This window comes from Bactrocera latifrons, unplaced genomic scaffold, assembly GCF_001853355.1.
Source record: "Bactrocera latifrons isolate USDA-ARS-PBARC rearing strain unplaced genomic scaffold, ASM185335v1 scaffold_3, whole genome shotgun sequence".
In the NCBI taxonomy this organism is placed as follows: Eukaryota; Metazoa; Arthropoda; class Insecta; order Diptera; family Tephritidae; genus Bactrocera; species Bactrocera latifrons.
The window spans coordinates 1,832,724-1,852,259 of NW_017536629.1; the positions used below are offsets into that span (position 1 = coordinate 1,832,724).

At 38.9% G+C, this 19,536-nt stretch overlaps 1 protein-coding gene across 1 annotated transcript in view; it reads left to right on the top strand.

Moving 5' to 3' along the window:
• Positions 1-19,536, top strand: part of LOC108970425 (cation-independent mannose-6-phosphate receptor) — a gene marked incomplete in the record, with an annotated part of 129,773 nt that overhangs the window by 14,845 nt on the left and 95,392 nt on the right. The window contains 2 exon segments of the mRNA XM_018935779.1: positions 7,764-8,173; positions 8,395-8,511. Coding sequence (XP_018791324.1) covers positions 7,764-8,173; positions 8,395-8,511 — 527 coding nt within the window.

Consider the following 19,536-nt stretch of genomic DNA (forward strand, 5'->3'; position numbering starts at 1 on the left):
TAGAGTTGGTAAAGAGCTCTAGACAGAAGTTCCACCTCCTACCGTCCCTCCAAACTGCGATTCATCTCTTTTCCAACTCTTTCAACCCACCCAAATTAAAAGCAATTGAACGTAAGTAGTGCAGAATCTCACTATTTACCTATTTTGAACCCCTCATACACTCAGAGAATGTTCGCTTTCGTATCAAGGATCCAGTATTTTTGCTACTAAGTTAGATGGAAATTTACATTATCATCCTATTTCAGATATAAGCTCGACTAAGCAATTGATAATTGATATTTTTTTTACCAGCATAGTATTAGACAAAAACTATATAAAAAGAAAAATATTTATTTTTTTTTTGCCGCAAAGGTGGCTTAATTTTATATATTTTAAGAATGAGTAATTTCATAAAGGAACAATTTTAGATCAAAATTTTGTCTGCCAAACCTTAACGACTACAGCCTTCAGCTGTACTACTGTCTGTACTAACACATCTAACGAGAATGGTTTACTATTTTATATTGGCTCGCTACACTTTAAGCCATACATATCTCTAACTTCGACATTTCTTTTTCCAACCGCTCGATACACGTGGTTTGCGGCAAAATAGCGCGCAGTTTCTTCCAGAAGTTGACATCGCCCCATGTTAGGTAGGTGCTCGCTCGAAGGCACATCATCAGTTCGCTATCCAAGCTCTCAAAGTCGTCGATTTCGCCATAGATTATGATTATCAAGCGGTGTTGTATTGAGCTCAGCGCAGTTTTATGCGCCAAGCGGAATTCCGTGTCAGTCCACACGGTTTTAATGAAATTCTGCGACAATATCACTATAGTACGTTGCGATTCATTTACCGAACGCACAAGATGTCGTGTGAAACAATCGCCGACGATCCAGTCACGGCTGGGCAAACACAAACGATATTGTATCGGACCATTTTCCAGCTCCGGCTTCAGATGTTCAATGATGTAGCGTTCATCCAGCGGCGCATAAGAGACAAAAGCGTCGTAATATTTGTCGTCATTCTCCGTTTTGACGTCGAAACACCTACACATTCCATTTCCATATTTGCGACAAAATGTAGTGCAAAGGCCGATCATCAATATACTGATTGCGATTGTCAGGCCAATGATGAAGAACCAATCCAGTTTGGCTGGGCATATTTGACTCTCGCTAATATCGCGGAATCTTAAGCTGCTCGTTAAATTAGACGACTTAACCACGCAGCTCAAGTGTTGCATGTCGTGTTCGGCAAGTTTGCGACGTACCGCCGCACTCTGTGCGAACTCCAACAACGGTTTTGTCTCGCAATCGCAAGTCCAGGGATTTTGTGTAAGGAAAACAGCTTGCATATTGGTGCTGCTGTTGAGAAAGTTCAATACACCGGCGCTCAAGTTTTCCAATAGATTGTGGCGTACATCCAAAAACTCTAAATTCTTTGGTAGATTGTCTAAATTGAGTTCCTGCAGCTGATTGTCGGCAGCATGTAACGCCACAACATCAATATAACCGGGAGTAACGTTGAGTGGCAGGCTCTCCAGTCTATTATGCGATACGATCAGTTCAATGCCCTTCAATATGGGCACGGTCGGCAGCAATGGAATTCGTGTGAGGTCGCTATATGAGCAGTTAATGATCAGCATCAAATCGACGGGACGTACCAGGCACTCACAACCTTGCGGACACAACTTCTCTTGCGAGTTGTGATCATCCAGTGCACATACGAGCTCCATGTAGCTAAGATCGATTATTTCTTTCTCCTTCAATGCTGGTGGTCCCTCACAACGCAAGTTGTTGGCTAAGATTTCAAATTTGTTCGCCACATTTTCGTTCAACTCGCCGAATATGAATTGTAGAAAGTGTAAGAGTACACAGTCGCAGTGTAGTGGGTTGTCGTTAAGGTCAAAAACTATGGTATGTGCGTCGGCGTGTAGTTCCATGTTGCTGATGGCATTGAAATTGATTTCCTCAATGAGATTGTGTGACAGGTTAACATGTTTGACATGTTTGCTCAGGAAACGCAGATCACGATCAGAGAACAAGTTAATGTTGTTGTAACTGAGATCGAGTTTGCGCAGTTCAAGCAGTTGTGTTCGCCAATCCTTATGCAGGTACATTATAGAGTTATTACTCAAGTTGAGTTCGTGCAGCTTAAACAGGAAACGGAAAGGCGAGGTGGTATCAATCGCGAAGTCTTCGTCCAAGGAATCGAGCGATGTTGTATCGAGTGATGTTGTATCTAGCGGATCGGCGAAATCTATTTCGTTATTTGCCAGGTTGAGAAATCGAAGGTTGCCCGTGTCGCGGAAAGCGTCAAAGCTGATACTGACCAAGTTATTGCTATCGAGTTGCAGCAGCTGCAGATTCACCAAAGGTTTAAAAAGGTCACTGAAAGTGTAGAAAATAAAAGGTACATTTAGGTATATTTTTTGCAAATATTTGTTGAGTTTGACTTACCTTGATATTTCGACGAGCTGATTGTGTGACAACCTGAGTTCGAAGAGATTCGTTGTAAAACCGAACAGCGTATCCGGCAAGTTTTCCAAACGATTATTGGACAAATCCAGATCGTAAAGTTCGTGCTGATACTTGAAAAAGTGCTCCGGTAATGTCTTCAGCATATTATTTTTCATTGTGAGATTTGTCAGTTTAGTGGCGTTGGCGAACAAATCTGCCGGCACCTGCTCCAAGCCACATATCAAACGAACTTCTTCGAGAAAAGTCAAATTCGCGAATAGTGCCGGTGGCAAGGTTTTCAACTGTACTTTGTTGTTTACGAGTCTGAATTCCGTAAGGTACTTGTTCTGTGCAAATAGTCCACTGGGCAGTTTACGAATTTTATTCATATTTAGATCCACGCTCCGCAAACTGCCGAGTAACGAGAAAACATCATGCTCAAAGCTTTCGATTTCGTTCGAACTGAGATCCAAAAGCACCAGCTGCTCCGCACCACGGAACGCTTCCTTGGTTAGTGTGCGCAGACGATTGCTCCACAAATTTAAATGTTGCAACTTCTGCTGATTCTTAAATACACCTGCGGGTAAATGCTCCAAAAAGTTGTGTCCCAAATCCAGATAAGTCAAATTCGGCAGTGGTTCCAGCAAGCTTTCGCTCAGCGTCAAATTGTTTGAGCGCAAATCCAGCCATGCGAGGCTTTTTAGGTTCTGGAAGAGATTGCTCGGCAAACATTTTTGTGATCTCACGCTCAATCTCAAATGCTGCAATTTCTCCAGACCGCTTAAATGCTGTTGTGTAACATTACCGCTGGATTCGTCGATTGCATATGCGAAATAATTCACTCTTTCGACGCCTAGTTGCATAAACAATTTGGCTATCGGCTGTTCATCATTTGGCAGTGGACATTGTTTGATTTGCACGATTTTGGTGTAACCAATTTTCAACTTTGGCAAGATCTCATAGTCTTCGGGTGCAATGTCCTCACATTCGATCTTCACATTCTTTCCTGGTCCGATGCGTAGGTTAAATTTGCCATTCGTCTCGGCTGATGCGCACTCGATCTCGGAATGCGCAAGTTCTGTTGTGCACTGACAGTTCGTGTCGGCGCTTAGCGTTTTACAGTTCTCTGGCGTGAAAACTGCGTCGATCCGGGGCAACTGCGTGCCAAAAATAAGCAGTAGCAGTCTTATGTAAAAACACTGAAACATTTTGAAATTGTTCATAATACTGGATCAGTTCCGTATTTTTCTGCGTATTGTGTGAAGTTCGCAAGTCTCTGCGTAGATAGTAGCGCTATTAATACAAATAGTTTTTCAACTGACTTGAATATATTTTACTCTCCGCTTTTATACTTTTTTTTAGATTTTGCTGCGTTGTTGTTTTTATACTTTTCTAGCGATCTTGCCGTTATACAGGTAAAAGTTATGTTCTGTAGATGTGTATGCATGTTCGGGTTGATCCGCGGGAAATTCAGCCTTTTTAAATCGCCGTCTACCTGTGCGGCTAAAAGGTATTTTAGCAATTTTCCCTCAGTTTTGGGAATTTCTAGGAACGTAGTAACGTAACTGTAAATACTTGTCACTTAATATACTTTCAGCTTCCGAGTTTTTCCGAGTTTTGTTCGCCATATGGTTTTTTGTCCTAAATAATATCAATTGAAGTACACAAAAAGAGTTTGTGTTTGGAGTTCTCGAAATCTCTCTTTGAAAAAAAAACTATAAGTCGCAGGAAAAGTTGTTTACAATACTAGAGATATATATTCGGAAACGCCTTTTGTTATTGTCTAACCTTAATATGAAGAGGGTATATAAATTTTTTTTTTTGCTGTTTTTACGAATGATTGTAAATTTAGGATTTTAATCCTTCATTAAACTCTTATCGAAGGACAAAATTCACGATTTTCATATAAGAAATGAAATTTTTCATAAGTTAGGGTGCCACCGAAGATTTCATACACTCGCAGTTTGATATCGAATTTTTGACTACCGAACGTCAGTTTTTGGATTAAAAAATATTGTCGCTTTACTTGAGATACATATATTGTATATTGGATAAATGAGACTTGAGGGGCTGAAATCATCATTTTAGGGACATGGGCTCAACATCAAAAATCTGCAAGGACATTTGACCACTGTGGGTTAAAAATAGTAAGACTTTTTCATTTAAGTTTCGCGCGAAAATCCATTCTTCCAAATATTTTTTTTTTTGGATTGGTATGACTGTCAGTGACATCTGTGTCAAAAGTCACATTAAAATAATCAGTAGTGTTTAGTATAAGGTCGTCTTTCTGAAGTACGTAAGGTGCAATTGGCGATTCTTACGATGAGTGAAAATATTCAACAAAGAGATTCCATCAAATTTTGTGTGAGGAATAAAGTTTTTGGTGCCGAAATGTTCAGTATGTTGGAAAAGACCTTCGCGGATAATTCTTTGTCGCCAGCAAGTGTTTTTGATTAGTACAAATTGTTCGACGAGGGTCGAGAACGTTTTGAGGACGAACCAGGTCCATGACAGCCACCAACATCAACTGATGATCAACCCATCAATAAATTAAAGAAATTGGTTAACAGTCAGATAACTTACTGGCATCGTTGGAATATCGGAAGTATCAATGTAAACCATTTTCAAAGATCATTTGGTTCCAAAATCACTCAATATTTTAGAAAAACAGTGTTGTGTCAACGTCTGTGAAACAATGTTTTCTGACTACCAGAATGTCATGAAACGTCCTATTACTGGCGATTAGTCTTTGATCTATGTTTACGACCCTGAAACAGACGATCAATCGGCCGAATAGGTGAATCGAAGCCGAAAAAACCACGTCAAAGTTGGCCAAAAATCAAAGTTATGTAGACAGTTTGCTTTGATTATCGAAACTGTCAACAAGAAATATTATTTGATTGTTATGCGTCACCAAGCTCTTCGTAAAAAGAGGCCAGAATTATGGGAGATGGAGCCTAGGGGAATTGGTTAACCGATTTTATCAATTTTTGACACCATTGCACTATCTGATTTCACCCATATACATTTTTTTTTGTTTAAACGCTTTTTGTGAGCAAGACAGTCTTTCGGTTTTCACTATATGCAAACCACTTCCTTACCAAGGCGAACTGATCTCCTTAGAATGCCAAGGGAAAGGTGTACCAAGTTTCAACAAGATATATTAGTTTCCTCGTTTCATAATCCCGATTATTTGAAATACATAAATCAACCGTTAGCTAAAGAAAACTATTATACTCCAAGCAATATGTCGTCTGTGTATAAAAGTGGTATCTGGCAAATCCAAATAAATCCAAAATTTTTTTGGCATTACTTAAATTCAATTTCATTACCATATCCGGCGTAGCCAACTCCATTACATGGAAAACGAATTCAATTAAACTTTTTACTGTTTGAGTGCGGCGTTGCAAACTATACTTGCCACATTCGCACCGTTCAAATACCCACAGCCATCAGTTTCACCCTAAATCGACAAGCTAGCCATCTAGGCAGCCTTTCAGTCGAACGACCCCCAAAGCGCTGCACACCGTCGCTGCAGCCATCATAACAAGCCTCGCCATGAGCCGCTCTCTAAATCTAACAAATCCACATTGTCATTTATCAATTTAGTTGACAGTCAATTTCTTTTCGATTCCGCAACATCACTCGAATTGATTTAGTCGCCTTTGCATGCAATCGTTACCCAATAGAGAAATCCGCTGGTACACTTCCCCTACTCTATATATGGTAATGTCTGCAAGTGAAAAGATTTTCTGCAATTGGAACGGGACATTTTTTGATTTCTTCCAGCGTGGTTTATACTCCTACGAGTGCTTGTAAGTTTGTGGAGAAGTGACGCATTTCAAGCGCGGTGCTGCGTGAATTGAGCTTGCTGCTGAGGGGATGTGATACGGATGGGTGGCTTAACCAGCAGTTGGTGTCGGCCAGACTGCCAACACTCAATCAAAATCAAGCAATTGAAATAAATTGAGTGTTGTCTGTGCTGGCGACTGTTGGGAGGTATTACGTGGATGACAGCCAGGCGCATGAAGCTGGGTTTTGATGTATGCCTATTGTGTGTTTGGCTACATACATGCTGGCAACGGGCATAAAAACGAAGTAAAATTTGCTGGGTAACTCGTGTGCTAAATTTTAGCACACCATATATGGTGACATATTTTACAAGGAATTTAATAAAGAGTTACGTTTGTTCTTGCAACTTTAGAATCGTTTATTTATATGTAAAATTCTTGGCGGGAATCGACAAGTACCAACTTTCGTTACAAGCGACTGTACTCTGAAATGTCCGTGCATATGAATTAAAGCTTTAGCTGTATGGCTTTATCAAAACTCTGTGACTTGAGAATCGAATAAACAAATGGTTTGAAATCAAATTTGGAGAGGGAATCGAATAAACCACTGGTATAAAAGTGGTATAAATTTTGTTTTGCGTATGAATCAAAGCTTTAGCTTTATGGATTTATCAAAACTTTGAGAGTTGTGATTCGAATGAACAACTGGTACAAAAACTGGTATACATTTTGTTTTGCGGTTTCATATTTAAATTTTTCGACGAGAGAGGAAAGCGATAACATAGTGAGCAGAAAGAGACAGAATAATGGAAGACGCGATTGTATAGATTTCTCAAAACTTAGATAGTGGTGAATCGAATAAACAAATGGTATAAAATCAAACTTGGCGAATGGTGAATCGAATAAACCACTCGTATAACAAAATACAGATATTTTTATAAGGGCAAGGGTTTATAGATCATCAGGGATGTTTTCCGGTCTCTTGTATTGACTTCGTCGGAAGTATTTTGCTTTCATATTTAAATTTTCAATGAGAGAGCTCAATTATAGTGAGAGAGTGGTAGAGAATCCCATATGGAGTTTGCTGCAAAGATGTGAAAGATTCGTTTGAACAAAAAAAAAAAAAAGGAGAGACCTTCTAATTACTGTTCACAGCCTCGTAAAATAGAAAAATCAGTCCTATATTCCAAATTTTTTAAGACCACAAAGCTAAAACTTTATATCTCCCTAACTGGCGGTCGAGTTATGAGGCTTTGAAACTATTGACGAAAAGTTAGCAAAATTGTAATAAAAACTGAAGAAAACTTTCCTAGTTGGTATGCCAAAGAAATATTTTTGCTCTACAAATTTTCTCAATTTACCCAAATACTTAAAATCCCATACATTTTTGTTAATTTCTGAGAGCATTAATTTTATAGTCCATCATTGAAAATTCGAAGAGTCTCCCAGCCGTAGAAAAACGTATTTTTAATTAGTTTAATAAATAGTTATTAATTTCTTCAAATGTTAAATTCTCATTATTTCATCCCCTGTTAGGCTCCTGCCTCATCGAGAACCAACAGACCACCAGTTTGGGCCAAAAAAATTCTCAACTACGTTCCGATCGGTCCGGCTCACCGTATTTGCTGTACACCGATGGAGCACTCTGTGATGGCCAAAACAAGTGGTCAACGAGAATTGAGTTTGTCTGTGCCAGCAACACCAGTAATGCATTGGGTCCGAAAATAATCGAAAATAAAAATTGCCAACTACTAATTCACTTTCAAACACCATTGGCTTGTCATGAGCAGATTGCCTGCAAAGTCAAAGTCTATGTTGAGCATTCGGAGGACGGCACCGGCGAGGAGGTGGTCGATTTGACGCCATTGATTAGTACAACGGATAACTATGAAGCCGAAATTAATAACGCATCGATAACGGAACAACAAGTGCCTAAATCGACCAAGGTGAGACCGACCATCGAACACTTTGACTGTGCCACTGTGGGTGTGCTCGTAGTTGACGCGGCTGCTGCAGAAGTTCATTGTCAAATAATGTCTGCACAAATCCAAACATCAACCATCACCACACCATCACACACCAGCGCAGTTGAACATTTCATTTTCATTCCAACAAATTTTTAGTAACTATCTGCAAACATATTTACACATTTGTTCTTGCTTTTCAGTTTTTCCTCAATGTCTGCCGTCCGTTGGTGCCGAAATTCGGCTTGGGTTGCACGGGTGGCTCGGCAGCCTGCATGGCTAAGGTGGATTCGTCGTCGGCGACACCGGAGGAGGAGAAGGTGAGCTTACGTGCATTAAAGTATTTTTCAAAATTTCACTTCCAAATTTAGTGGAACGTAAACAAGTTGGTTCGTTGCTGCTGTTGTTGTTGTTCAACGCTTTCGCCTTTGGCGTGCTTGCAACTTGCATATTGAAGCATCCTTGGGAATTCCTTGTGGGAATTAATTAAAAACGACACCACTACAATTTGCTATTGCGCTCCATTGTGCCATGTCGCCCCGCTTGTACTCCACAGCATCGCTCTGCCCTGTTCTGCTGTTGATGAGTGAGTCGTTGTAGTGCTGCATTTTTAATTTGTGCCTCGGTTTCCTCCCTACCCTACCGTTATAACGAGCTTTATGCACTTGTGTGTTGTATTTGTGTGTGAGTATGCATGAACCTGCTTATTTCTTCTGTGAGATTGTCATTTTAATTATGCAATCACTTATGAAATCGTTGAGCTTGTCAACCAGTGGTTGCAGTCAATAATAATATGGGCAAATACAATGTACAATATCGTCAACAACAGCAACAACACGACACGGCAATCGACATCGAACAAGTTGGTTTTCAATTTGTGCTTTGCAAAGTGATTAGGATTTTAAAATTTACAATCAGCAACAGCTGGAGAAGATGAAGATACGTCTGCAGTGTTTGTTCGACAATCAAGGGAAGATTGGAATGAGCCGGTACCGGTAGCAAATTATAATTTTAGCAATGCACAGTCTATAATGAAATGCTAGTTGCTTTAATGTTGCGAGCCTCTAGTCAGGTTCATGTTATACTTTGAGTACATTATTGAGTTAAATGAGATTTCAAGAAATGGCATGTCGGTCAAGGAAATAATGAACTGCCGATAATTTGGATATTTTGAAGGCAATTGTATTGTTCTATGATCTACTCTTGAACCCAATGGAAAAGCTTGACATTTAGTTGTCAGGAAAAGTAGAGGGTAACGGAAATCCTCGTTAGGGTGGTAAGGTTCAGATAACTTGCCATCGAGATCATCCAACGTTGGGCCGAGGAAACGTGATTTTTCGAGATGGGCGTGTAAAAAGCTCGTTAGAGATATGCGGACACATATTTGATAAGTCGGGGTCGATTCTGGATAAGTAGGAGTTTAACCTGTAACCTGTTACAGTATGCAGAACGGTAAAGAGGTCTTCTACTTATCACTCAAACTTCAAGCGTATATTTGACGAAGGATTGCAAAAAACTAAAAATGATATATTAGCTCTATAATTAATTCTAAAACTAGGATATAGAAGAAAAAAAAATTTATTTCACAACGCTGTCCTTGACGCGTCCATCACTGCCGGTTAAATAGAAGATAATGTCGTCTTAACAACAATCGGATAAATTAATAAACAATTTATTTGAAGATCATTTTGAGATGAAAATAGTTGAAATTTATTAACATCATACAAGTTTAAGTCTCTTCCGCGTAAATGATGATAGATGAGGGAATATTTCTCCTGTCAGAACGGAGGTTTGATAGCACCTTTCTAAGAAAGTATCTCCTTTTAAAATTTGTCGGTATTTGCAGATCTGAGATCTGAGTAAGTACCTAATTATGTCTATTTTAAAGATATTGTCATCGAAGTCATTTAATATAGTTTTAAGAAATCCGAAACCCTGAATTAGCTCGTAATGGCTTAAGGTGGTTAGACTTTTACAGCTTGTCGGAATCAAATCCGGACAACTGGAAGTATAAACTGTTACAGCTTACAGTTTTACAAGAATGACTTGGGTGGTTCGCGTTCCATTCAGAAGATCTGCAAGTGCATTTTAAGTCTGTTTTGAACTCCCTGAGTGATCAAATTTATGTTGCTTGCGGAGCCAAAAAAGTGCCAACCTTGAAACCTCTTGTTGCAGTCGTTGATTAAAAGGGCTTGCAACAACCTTCCGCAAATAGCAATTATCGCAGACACATTTCTGGCGAGAACTCAACAGTTTCATGGCGCCGTAATTGAGCAAAAGAGTTGATGCACAATAACAAGAACATCGTTGAATGTATGCATACGAAGCGGCAAGGGTGAATGTTTTGTTGAAAGGCAGCAAGCAGTCGTGCAACTGCAGTCCATGGATACATGGTGTAGACGTGTGTGTTTGCGTTTTCGAGCGACTTAACGTGTTAATGATGCTGCAAACAAATCGAATGGCCAATGGTGAATGGCCAATGGTGAACGTTGAATTGAAAATGAAGCCTGCCAAATGCGAAATAACTGGATCTATCGAAGTATCATGCTTTGTTCGTGCATGAATTGTGATTTTTCCGCGTTAGCTGAGCTTTTCGTCATTCATACAGCAACCGATTACATATACCGGAAAAGATGAGGCAATGTCAATGTAGGCTTCTATCTACTTGCCCAAGATAAGTCGGGTGGCCACCATTGAAACGCTGAATTCGCCTTTTTGCATGCAATTTCCACATAATTTTTCGAAGCTTGCAATGACTGCATATGAAGTCAACGAAACCTAAGATCGTTGCAACCGAAGCAATATGCATTGTGTCGGTAAGGATCGTGGCTAGGGATTTGAAGTACGACCACGATGCAGCAATTGTTGTTTTGCGCTCACAACACATACACACATAGCCGTTGTCTTGTTGCTTTCGTTGTTGTTGCGTTCAATATCAGCCTAAGCGCAGGCACTGGAGACCCGAACAAAGTTTGTTATCAATACACGAAATTAACAGTTGGTCCTGGCTGAAGCTCCAGCAGTACACAAGTGGCTCATTGCTGGCATATGAAATTGCCCACGTGTCGTCAACTTGCATTATGCATTATCCCATCTATATGAGCAGATAGTCGCTGGCAAATGCATTTAAAGCGCTTACATTATATAAAAGCATTAAATATAGTTGCAAAGCTGATGCTAATGCCGTTTTAACAGGAATAATACTTAGGTTGCAACTATGATGAAAGAGGATGTTTCTTGTTAATTTTGGGTTCTTAAAACTGAAAACTAAAAGTTTGACCACTAAAATGACAAAATGATATAATGGAAATTTTTTGAACTCAAACTTTTTCTAAAGACTCCTCAAATATACCACAGACCACTAGGCGTTTCCTTCAAATTTGTTGACAATCTAAGCAGATAGCTGGAAATTTCTTAAAATAACCGATCATAACCGAGTTAACAACAGCGCGCTAGTGGTCTCTTCTTTTCGTTATTTGGCGTTAACTCAAGATAGCAAGTGCCGCTAGGTCCTTCTTGTCGACCTGATCTCTTCAACGGATTGAAGGTCTTCCTCTTTCTTTGCTTCCAACGCCGGGTACTGAATCGAAACCTTCAAATCTGGACTGTTGTCTTTCATCCGGACAACAAGATCTACCCACCGCAGCTCATCGTTCCATCGACTGCGGCATTCGCCGTTGCCAATGCTTAAAGAGTCATGAACCTTCCACGAATACTATTAAGGTCGACTCATTAGGTGATGACGTTGTAGCGTTTAGTCTTTGTTCGACGACGACTTTACTTGTCAATTGCCTACTCAGTCCGCAGTAGCACCTGTTGGCAAGAGTTATTCTGCGTTGGATTTCGAGGCTGACTTTGTTATTGGTGTTAATGCTGGTTCCAAGATAGACGAATTTATCTACGATTTTGAAGCTGTGACTGTCAACAGTGACGTGGTTGCCAAGTCGCGAGTGCTATGACTGTTTGTTTGATGGCTGAAGATATTTTGTCTTGTCCTTGTTCACAACCAGACCCATACATTTCGCTTCCTTATCCAGTCTGGAGGAAGCAGTACTAACGGTGCGGTAGTTGAGGAAAACCTCTATTTAGCTCTGCAGATCGTATTATTTTCTCCCGCAATGGATTGAAAAAGTCACACCATAAGAAGGCTCCCTGTCTAAAATCTCGCTTGGTATCGAACGTCGCGTAGAGGTTCCTGACGGAGCCTTTGTTATTGCTCAATGTCAGCTTACGCAGCCGTATTAGTTTTGAGGGGATACCAAATTCAGATATAGCGATAAAAAGGCAGCTTCTTTTCATGTTATTGAAAGCAGCCTTAAGATCTGTTGATCTTCGGTCGATGCTGGATTTCCCAGATCTAAAATCATACTGATAAGGTCAAATCAGTTTGTTGACGTTGGGTTTGAGTCGTTCACATACTTCTCTCTATAAAATCTTATATGCGATATTAAGAAGGCTGATCCGACTTTACGTTTCATGCACCTTGTTCGCTCTTCGCCACTGTATTTGACTGGCTCGACCGATAATTTATCGGTCCCTACCGCTTTCTTGTTATTCACGTTGGTAATTGCTGTTCAAACCTCATTATAGTCGGGAAATGGAACATCTATTTTATCGTCATCGATTGGGGAATCTGGTTCGTCATCTCGAGATATTAAACTTTCACTGCAGTTGAGCAGGCTGGAGATGTGCTCCTTTCATAACTTTAGTATGTTTTGAACATCAGCCACTAGATCACCACTTTGGGCTCTACGATAGTATGCTATGGTCTTGAAACCTTCCGTTAATCGCCGCATCTTTTCGTAAAATTTTCGAACATTACCAATGTCGGCCACAACCTTGCTAAGGGCGTACTGTAAAGTTTTGGTCACATTTATATAGCATGCCGCTTGTTTCAAATCCGACGCCCGCTCGCAGCAGTATGTAGCTCTGGTGAGCAGACGCTGTGGTTCAGCTGAAGCTCCCTATCTTTTAGTCATGACTCTAAGCTCCACGCAGGTTGACAACCGCCTCTTACACAAGAATTGATGAAGTTTCCAAAATAAGCAGCGAGAACACAAGAGTAGGAATTAGATAAAGCCCTACGACTGCAACTGCTTACCCAGAAGCATGACTACACCGCAATCTTACATACTAATAATTATATATTTTCATATAATCAAAGTGTATGGCAAACAAAATTTCTTTATATTTGCCGCTCCTGCGAAATTTTTCCGCATCTAAATTTGTTCCCATGAATTTTTGTGATATTTTCTGGTTACCCACAAAATTGTCGCGACCGAGACATCGCTGATTTGATAAAAACGAGCACGTACGCCAAGGCATATTTGCGCGCTGGAAATCCGCTGAGACAGATGCGTACGAGCGAGTTAACAGCCGAAAGTTGCTGAAGAAAAAAGCGAAAGAATTCAAATAATAATAGCGCAAAGGTTGGAGTGATAAAACGCTAACTTTAGTAAAGGGATGCGGGATGTTTGAGCAGTAAACCTACACACATACAAACACAAACATATGTATATGTGGATAAAAGGGATAACTTTAACCAAAAAAAAGCTTAAAAAAATATGTCTCCATATGCTCTGCTAGAACACTCTAATACTTAGACAGTTATATGCACTCATACGCCTGCTTTTTCGTGTGATATGTGGCAGTCGCACGCTGCGTCCTCAACACGCAGCGTGACCCCATAATCTACAAAATGTGCGACACGACACGACACAGCCAAATGCTGCGCGTTTCCAAACTCCTTCAGCATAGCAAATGTCAAATGCGTCTGCCGCAATGCAATTGGCTCATATGCCACCGAGCGCATTTAACACTCAAGTGTTGCAAAGCGACAAAAATAAGCGCGTAAGTGTGCGCGCTCGAAGAAATCGCTAAAGCACCGTGAAGAAGATTGCTGTGTCATAAAGTTTGCCCTCCACAACTTATTTTATTTCATTGCCTTCTTTATGCGGCGTTCTTTTTCTTAGTTACACACGAATGACATAGCCAATTGTGGAAGCGGAAAAGGAACCGGAAACAGCAGCATAGCGGAAGCTTAGTACCAATCTATACACATACATATATTCAGTGGTGTGTGTGTGTGTGTGGTGGCAGCGGAGTTGGTCGCATTCTGTTGGCATACAAATCAGCGCTTCAATTTTGTCGCTGCGGAAAAGTTGCTGCTAAACGCCGCTTTCGTACTTCCGCTCGAATGAAGCGTTCGTTGAATATTTTGCGCTCCTGCGTAGAATGCAAATAAAACAACTACTTGGTATGCATGCAACTCCTGCAGTCAGTAGAAGCGCTGCATTTAGATCTCTCATCACTTCTCTCCTTTGGCTGCCGAAATCAGAGCTAAGAAAACAATTTTTGGGAAGCGCAGTGGTTCCTTTTCAAGTATATAATCCATTACAATATATTTGTATTATTACAATTAAGTATCAGTCGTAGCAAAACATAGACAATTTCATAGTAGAGATCATCCATCATTCAGACCGACATCGTTTAAAAATATTTACGTTTATAATACGTTAAGCCGATTTTCCTTTTTGCACATCTGCTCAAATCTCTGCTCCGTATAGTAAGACGCTGATAGTTGTTGACCTTAAAAGCTTTCTATTTTCTTGTGTGGGCCCTCCTATGCTGGCCATTAGTCTTCTAAGATAGAAGGTGATATTCGCAGGCTGTCCTGCATTCCTATGGTGTGCTGGATTTGTAGCCAGAAAGTTAATCCTGTAATCTGTTCGTCGGCTTAATTGGTAACCGCTTCCAGTCTAGGTCTAAGTAGTCTCTCATAGAGCTTTCCCGATGTGTCGAGCATGCATTGTGAACGGTATGCTGATGGCAAGCTCTTTTCCCTTACTGATTAAGACGAGTCGTTGTTTTCTCAAATTTCAGGAAATGTTCTAACATTAAGGCAGGCGTGTTACATATATCAGAATACTGCGGATCGTTCTGCCGGGCCGGCGATTTGTTAGATTTGAGCTTGCCAACGGCCAGTTGCAGTTCCTCTAGTGTGAACTGTGGAACTTCCGAAAGTTGTATAGCCTGTTCTGGTTCACTGAATATTTTTTCGTGCGCGGGGAAAACCGCGTTCACGATGTCATCTGTTTTGGCAGTGTTTAAGTCAGATGGCTTGGTTCGAGTTCCGAGTTTCAACACTTGGTTAAAATCAAATTTCGGAGCGAACCTGCTACTAGATAGTTCGTTGGGTCCCTATACTAAATTTTGACCATCAATGTGCACATGAGCCATATGGTTTTCCATCAGGCTTTCCTCTGAATTCGAGTATATATTTAACACTATGCTTCATATGCATAAATTTTGAGAATAGTCTTATTGAAAATAGCCCACTGTGCCCCACGTTCGCATGGCTGCGTTCGCGTTTTTGGTGCGCATTAGTTCAATTACCACATCTTTTGTTGCTCCCGTTATTTTACGGGTGTGTGCGTGTGTGTGTGTTCACAAATTGGCTGTTGAACTGACATTTGCGCAGAACTGACGACCTTTAATGGAACAATATGTGCTCTTCATGTGCATCATGATAATTTTGACTTTTGGCCTTCGAATGCATCGGTTTTTTTTTTTATCTCGTGTCAAATTCAGCGACCTTACACACGTTTCATTGCAGCACGTAACGGGTTTTTTAGGTACTTCCAATAATTCGTGGCATACTCTATTTTTTATATACTTTCATATACTATATAAAAATGAACTATATCATATCCACATATATACACATTTTGACTGAGGAAAAATTAAACCTCCTTAGCTTTGTCCTACTTCCAGCTGTTGTCACATTGACTTAATGCCAAATGTGCTGATTATCTGCTTGTATATAGTATATTGGGTGCACTCAGGCTCCTACCGATTCGAAGGCTGGCGTACACAAATCATTTACGCCACATAAACTCGTGTTTATTTGTTCCAACGCCGTTTTTGTCTTCGGTCTGCATATGGTTCATGCAAGAATGGAATTGAGACAGGAAAGTTGTTTATTGCCTACGATTAGTTTCGTGGAAGAAAGTTGCCAAGCATTTGAATTCCACAAAAGAATTATTGCTTTGTCTCAGCTAACTTTTTATTACGTTAATCCCATTGGCTTAACTTAAATATTTAATAAAGCTGTTAATGGGTGACTTAAGTACTTTGAACAAAATATAGAAGGCGCTGATGATTATAATTTAACTTATATGTAATCACTTAACCTCCAAATGAAATTCATATTATGGATTAATTGAGTATGGAATTTAGAATGGAGAGGGATATTAGGAGAAGTACAAGGTTTTACTAAAATTTTAATAACTCTTTGACAGTGAAATTTCTTTGGGCTTGACAGACTAAGATGAAATTAAGAAGGCAACAAAATTAAGTTGTTAGGTGTCTCGGATGAAAGAAAAGAAAGAGTCAAAAGCTTACCAACTAATTGCAAATTTTTGGTAAACAAAAGTTAATATACTAAATAAATCTTCAAAAAAAAAAAAAGTGTTTTATGAAGACATATAGTTGAAAATATTTTTGGAGTTTTATTTTATTTAATTTAATTGCTGAGATAAAAATTAAAAATAATCTGAGGGAAATATTGGCAAAAACAACTTTACGAAAAGTTTTTTTCATACCATTATGAGCAAAAATAGTAAGACTTTGTTCTTAATTGATAATTCTTAATTTATTCTTCAAAATCTATGTCGCCCGCTCAAAGTAATCTCCTTTGGCCCCAATACAAGAAATGAAGAAAACCTAAGTCAACCTAACCTTAATTTTTGATCTGCTTTGACGTGCTTTTTGCGGCTTCGGTTTACCTTTGCCACGATATTCGGCAGTTTGATTGTCTGTTTACGAGACATAAGCAAAGATCCAAGACTCATTGTCAGTAATGATTCGTTTCATAACATCCTGGTAGAGAAAAATCATTGTTGCCAGGCGTTAACCCGACGCTTTTTTTGGAATAAATCGTGTGATTTTGGTCAAATCGTGCTTTCACTTTTCTTAGGCCCAAATGATCTTTCGAAATGGTTGTCACTGATCCTTCCGATTTTCCAACGATGCCCATAATATTTCTACCGGTTAACGTTGATTCTCAAGCACCAATTCCTTTATTTTATTGACGCTTTGACGCTCGACCCAATTTGAATAATTTGTACCAATCACAAACACTCGATCGCGATCTACAAGTATCACCAAATAATAGATGGCAGAGAAGCTAAACACTACTTATGGATTGACTCAACATAGTTTGGGTAATGTTTTGGGTATGGAGCGTGATTAGTACCAACTGACCTGAATATTTTGCAAAACCGAAGTCTAGTAGATACAGTATGATGCAGTATGTGACGACCTGATAATAATCAATTACATTATTAGTGTTGACCAGACGTAGGTTTATGAATATGGCTCTCCAATAATGAGCCGAAACTGATAAACCCAAAAATTTAAATAATAAGAGTAGGGAACATTGTAAGTTACTCCAGGCCAAGATGTCACTCCACTATCTTTTATAAAAATCGAGCTCCTCTATACTCAAATTTTGATTAAGCGAGTTATTACCTTAGAGAAAATCTGCTTATACTTAGTGATTAATTAACACGAGCACTATCATAGGCGAGAGCATATTTTTCTTCAGTTCTGCTGTGATGCAATTTTAACATACATATTAATTCTAAGTCGGTTTCAAGCTTCTGAAACTTTGTATTGTTAAAGGGGCGGCAAAAAACAAACGATCTTTATATCTAAGTCTTTAATTTGCTTATCTACAAACTTATATTCTGCTACCTCGGTCATTTTGAGTTAATGTCTTATTTTTCTGCCAAACTTCTGTATGTCCGTCTTTGGTATTTATCGCATTTAATTTTCTCTTTGAGTAAATCAGTTTTGCTACAATTTTTCTTGGTTACAAATTACTACAACAATTCGTATTCTTTATATCTATACATTATAGTTGGAAAAAATTAAGTTTGTTGTTATAATCAGAAAAGTTTTTTATCTCATTTTCTTAAGCCAACTTTCGCCTCCATCTTCGTCGTCACAGTTGGCAGACGATAAAAAGTTTTTCAATAAATTCACTCGTTGGAGAAAAAGCTTTCCATATTGATTAGTTTGGTGGATAGTGTATATACATATAAATATAACAAAGCGAAAAAGCTGATAAAGATATATGTATAGTATATGATATTTGTATGTATCAGTTTATATTTTAACTATAACACAAAGAGCTTTCCTTGGCGATAAGTGGTTTGAAAACACATGATTTCTCTTGATTACAGATACCGCTACATCAGTTAAGCAAGTGTCGAAAGAATATTAAGATATCCTCAATACAATAATTTGGTATAATTAAATGTTGTTGCAATAAAAAAAGCGATTATCTTGAAACACAACCCATTACATAGTTTATGGCGTTTATTGCGCACCATGTTGCTACTAATTTCAATTCAATTTCATTTATTGGATCCTCCGTGGTTTCCATTTTCACCTGCTATACACATCGTATTAAAGTGAAAATCCCGAATGTTATTAATATTCTCCAGTGAGAGATTTCCTCCGAAATGCATTTATCCGTAATAAAAAGCACCGAAGAAATGCGAAAGGAGGAGCGCCGGGACCAGAATAAATAAAGCTACAAGTGTGTGCTCATGCAGTGCAGCTTGCGCTCATATTGATATATGTATGTGTGTATATATTGATACATACCCTCGTACATATTTATGTGCACAATGCAATATGAGTAAATGACTGAAAGCTCAAAGGGAATAATAAATCCGTTTTTGCTGCTTCAACGTTCGTCGTTTTGGTAATGCGATAAAGATAAGCGGATGATAAAGTAAATCGCAGCCAACAACAAAACAAACAAAAAAACAAATATTTGCTATATACTATGTATTCCTTTTTGAAACATAGCTACATATTATTTATGTACATATGTACTATATATACACACGTACCTCGGCACCGGCGCTGACACTCGCTGGAAACTTAAATTGACCACAAACTATGGTACATTGCGTCAACTCTCCCAGCAGTGAATTACAGAGCTTTGGTTGTGAAAGTTTTGTACTTCCAATTGCTACAAATATTTGTATTGTAAATGTATATGGTAGTGAGGCGTTTGAGTGGAGACCAATAGTACAAATCCGATAACTTTTTTGTTTTTTGGACTTTTGGTTAATATTCAGTTTTATGTAGAATCCTATCTTTATCTTTATCTTTATCTTTATCTTTATCTTTATCTTTATCTTTATCTTTATCTTTATCTTTATCCTTATCCTTATCTTTATCTTTATCTTTATCTTTATCTTTATCTTTATCTTTATCTTTATCTTTATCTTTATCTTTATCTTTATCTTTATCTTTATCTTTATCTT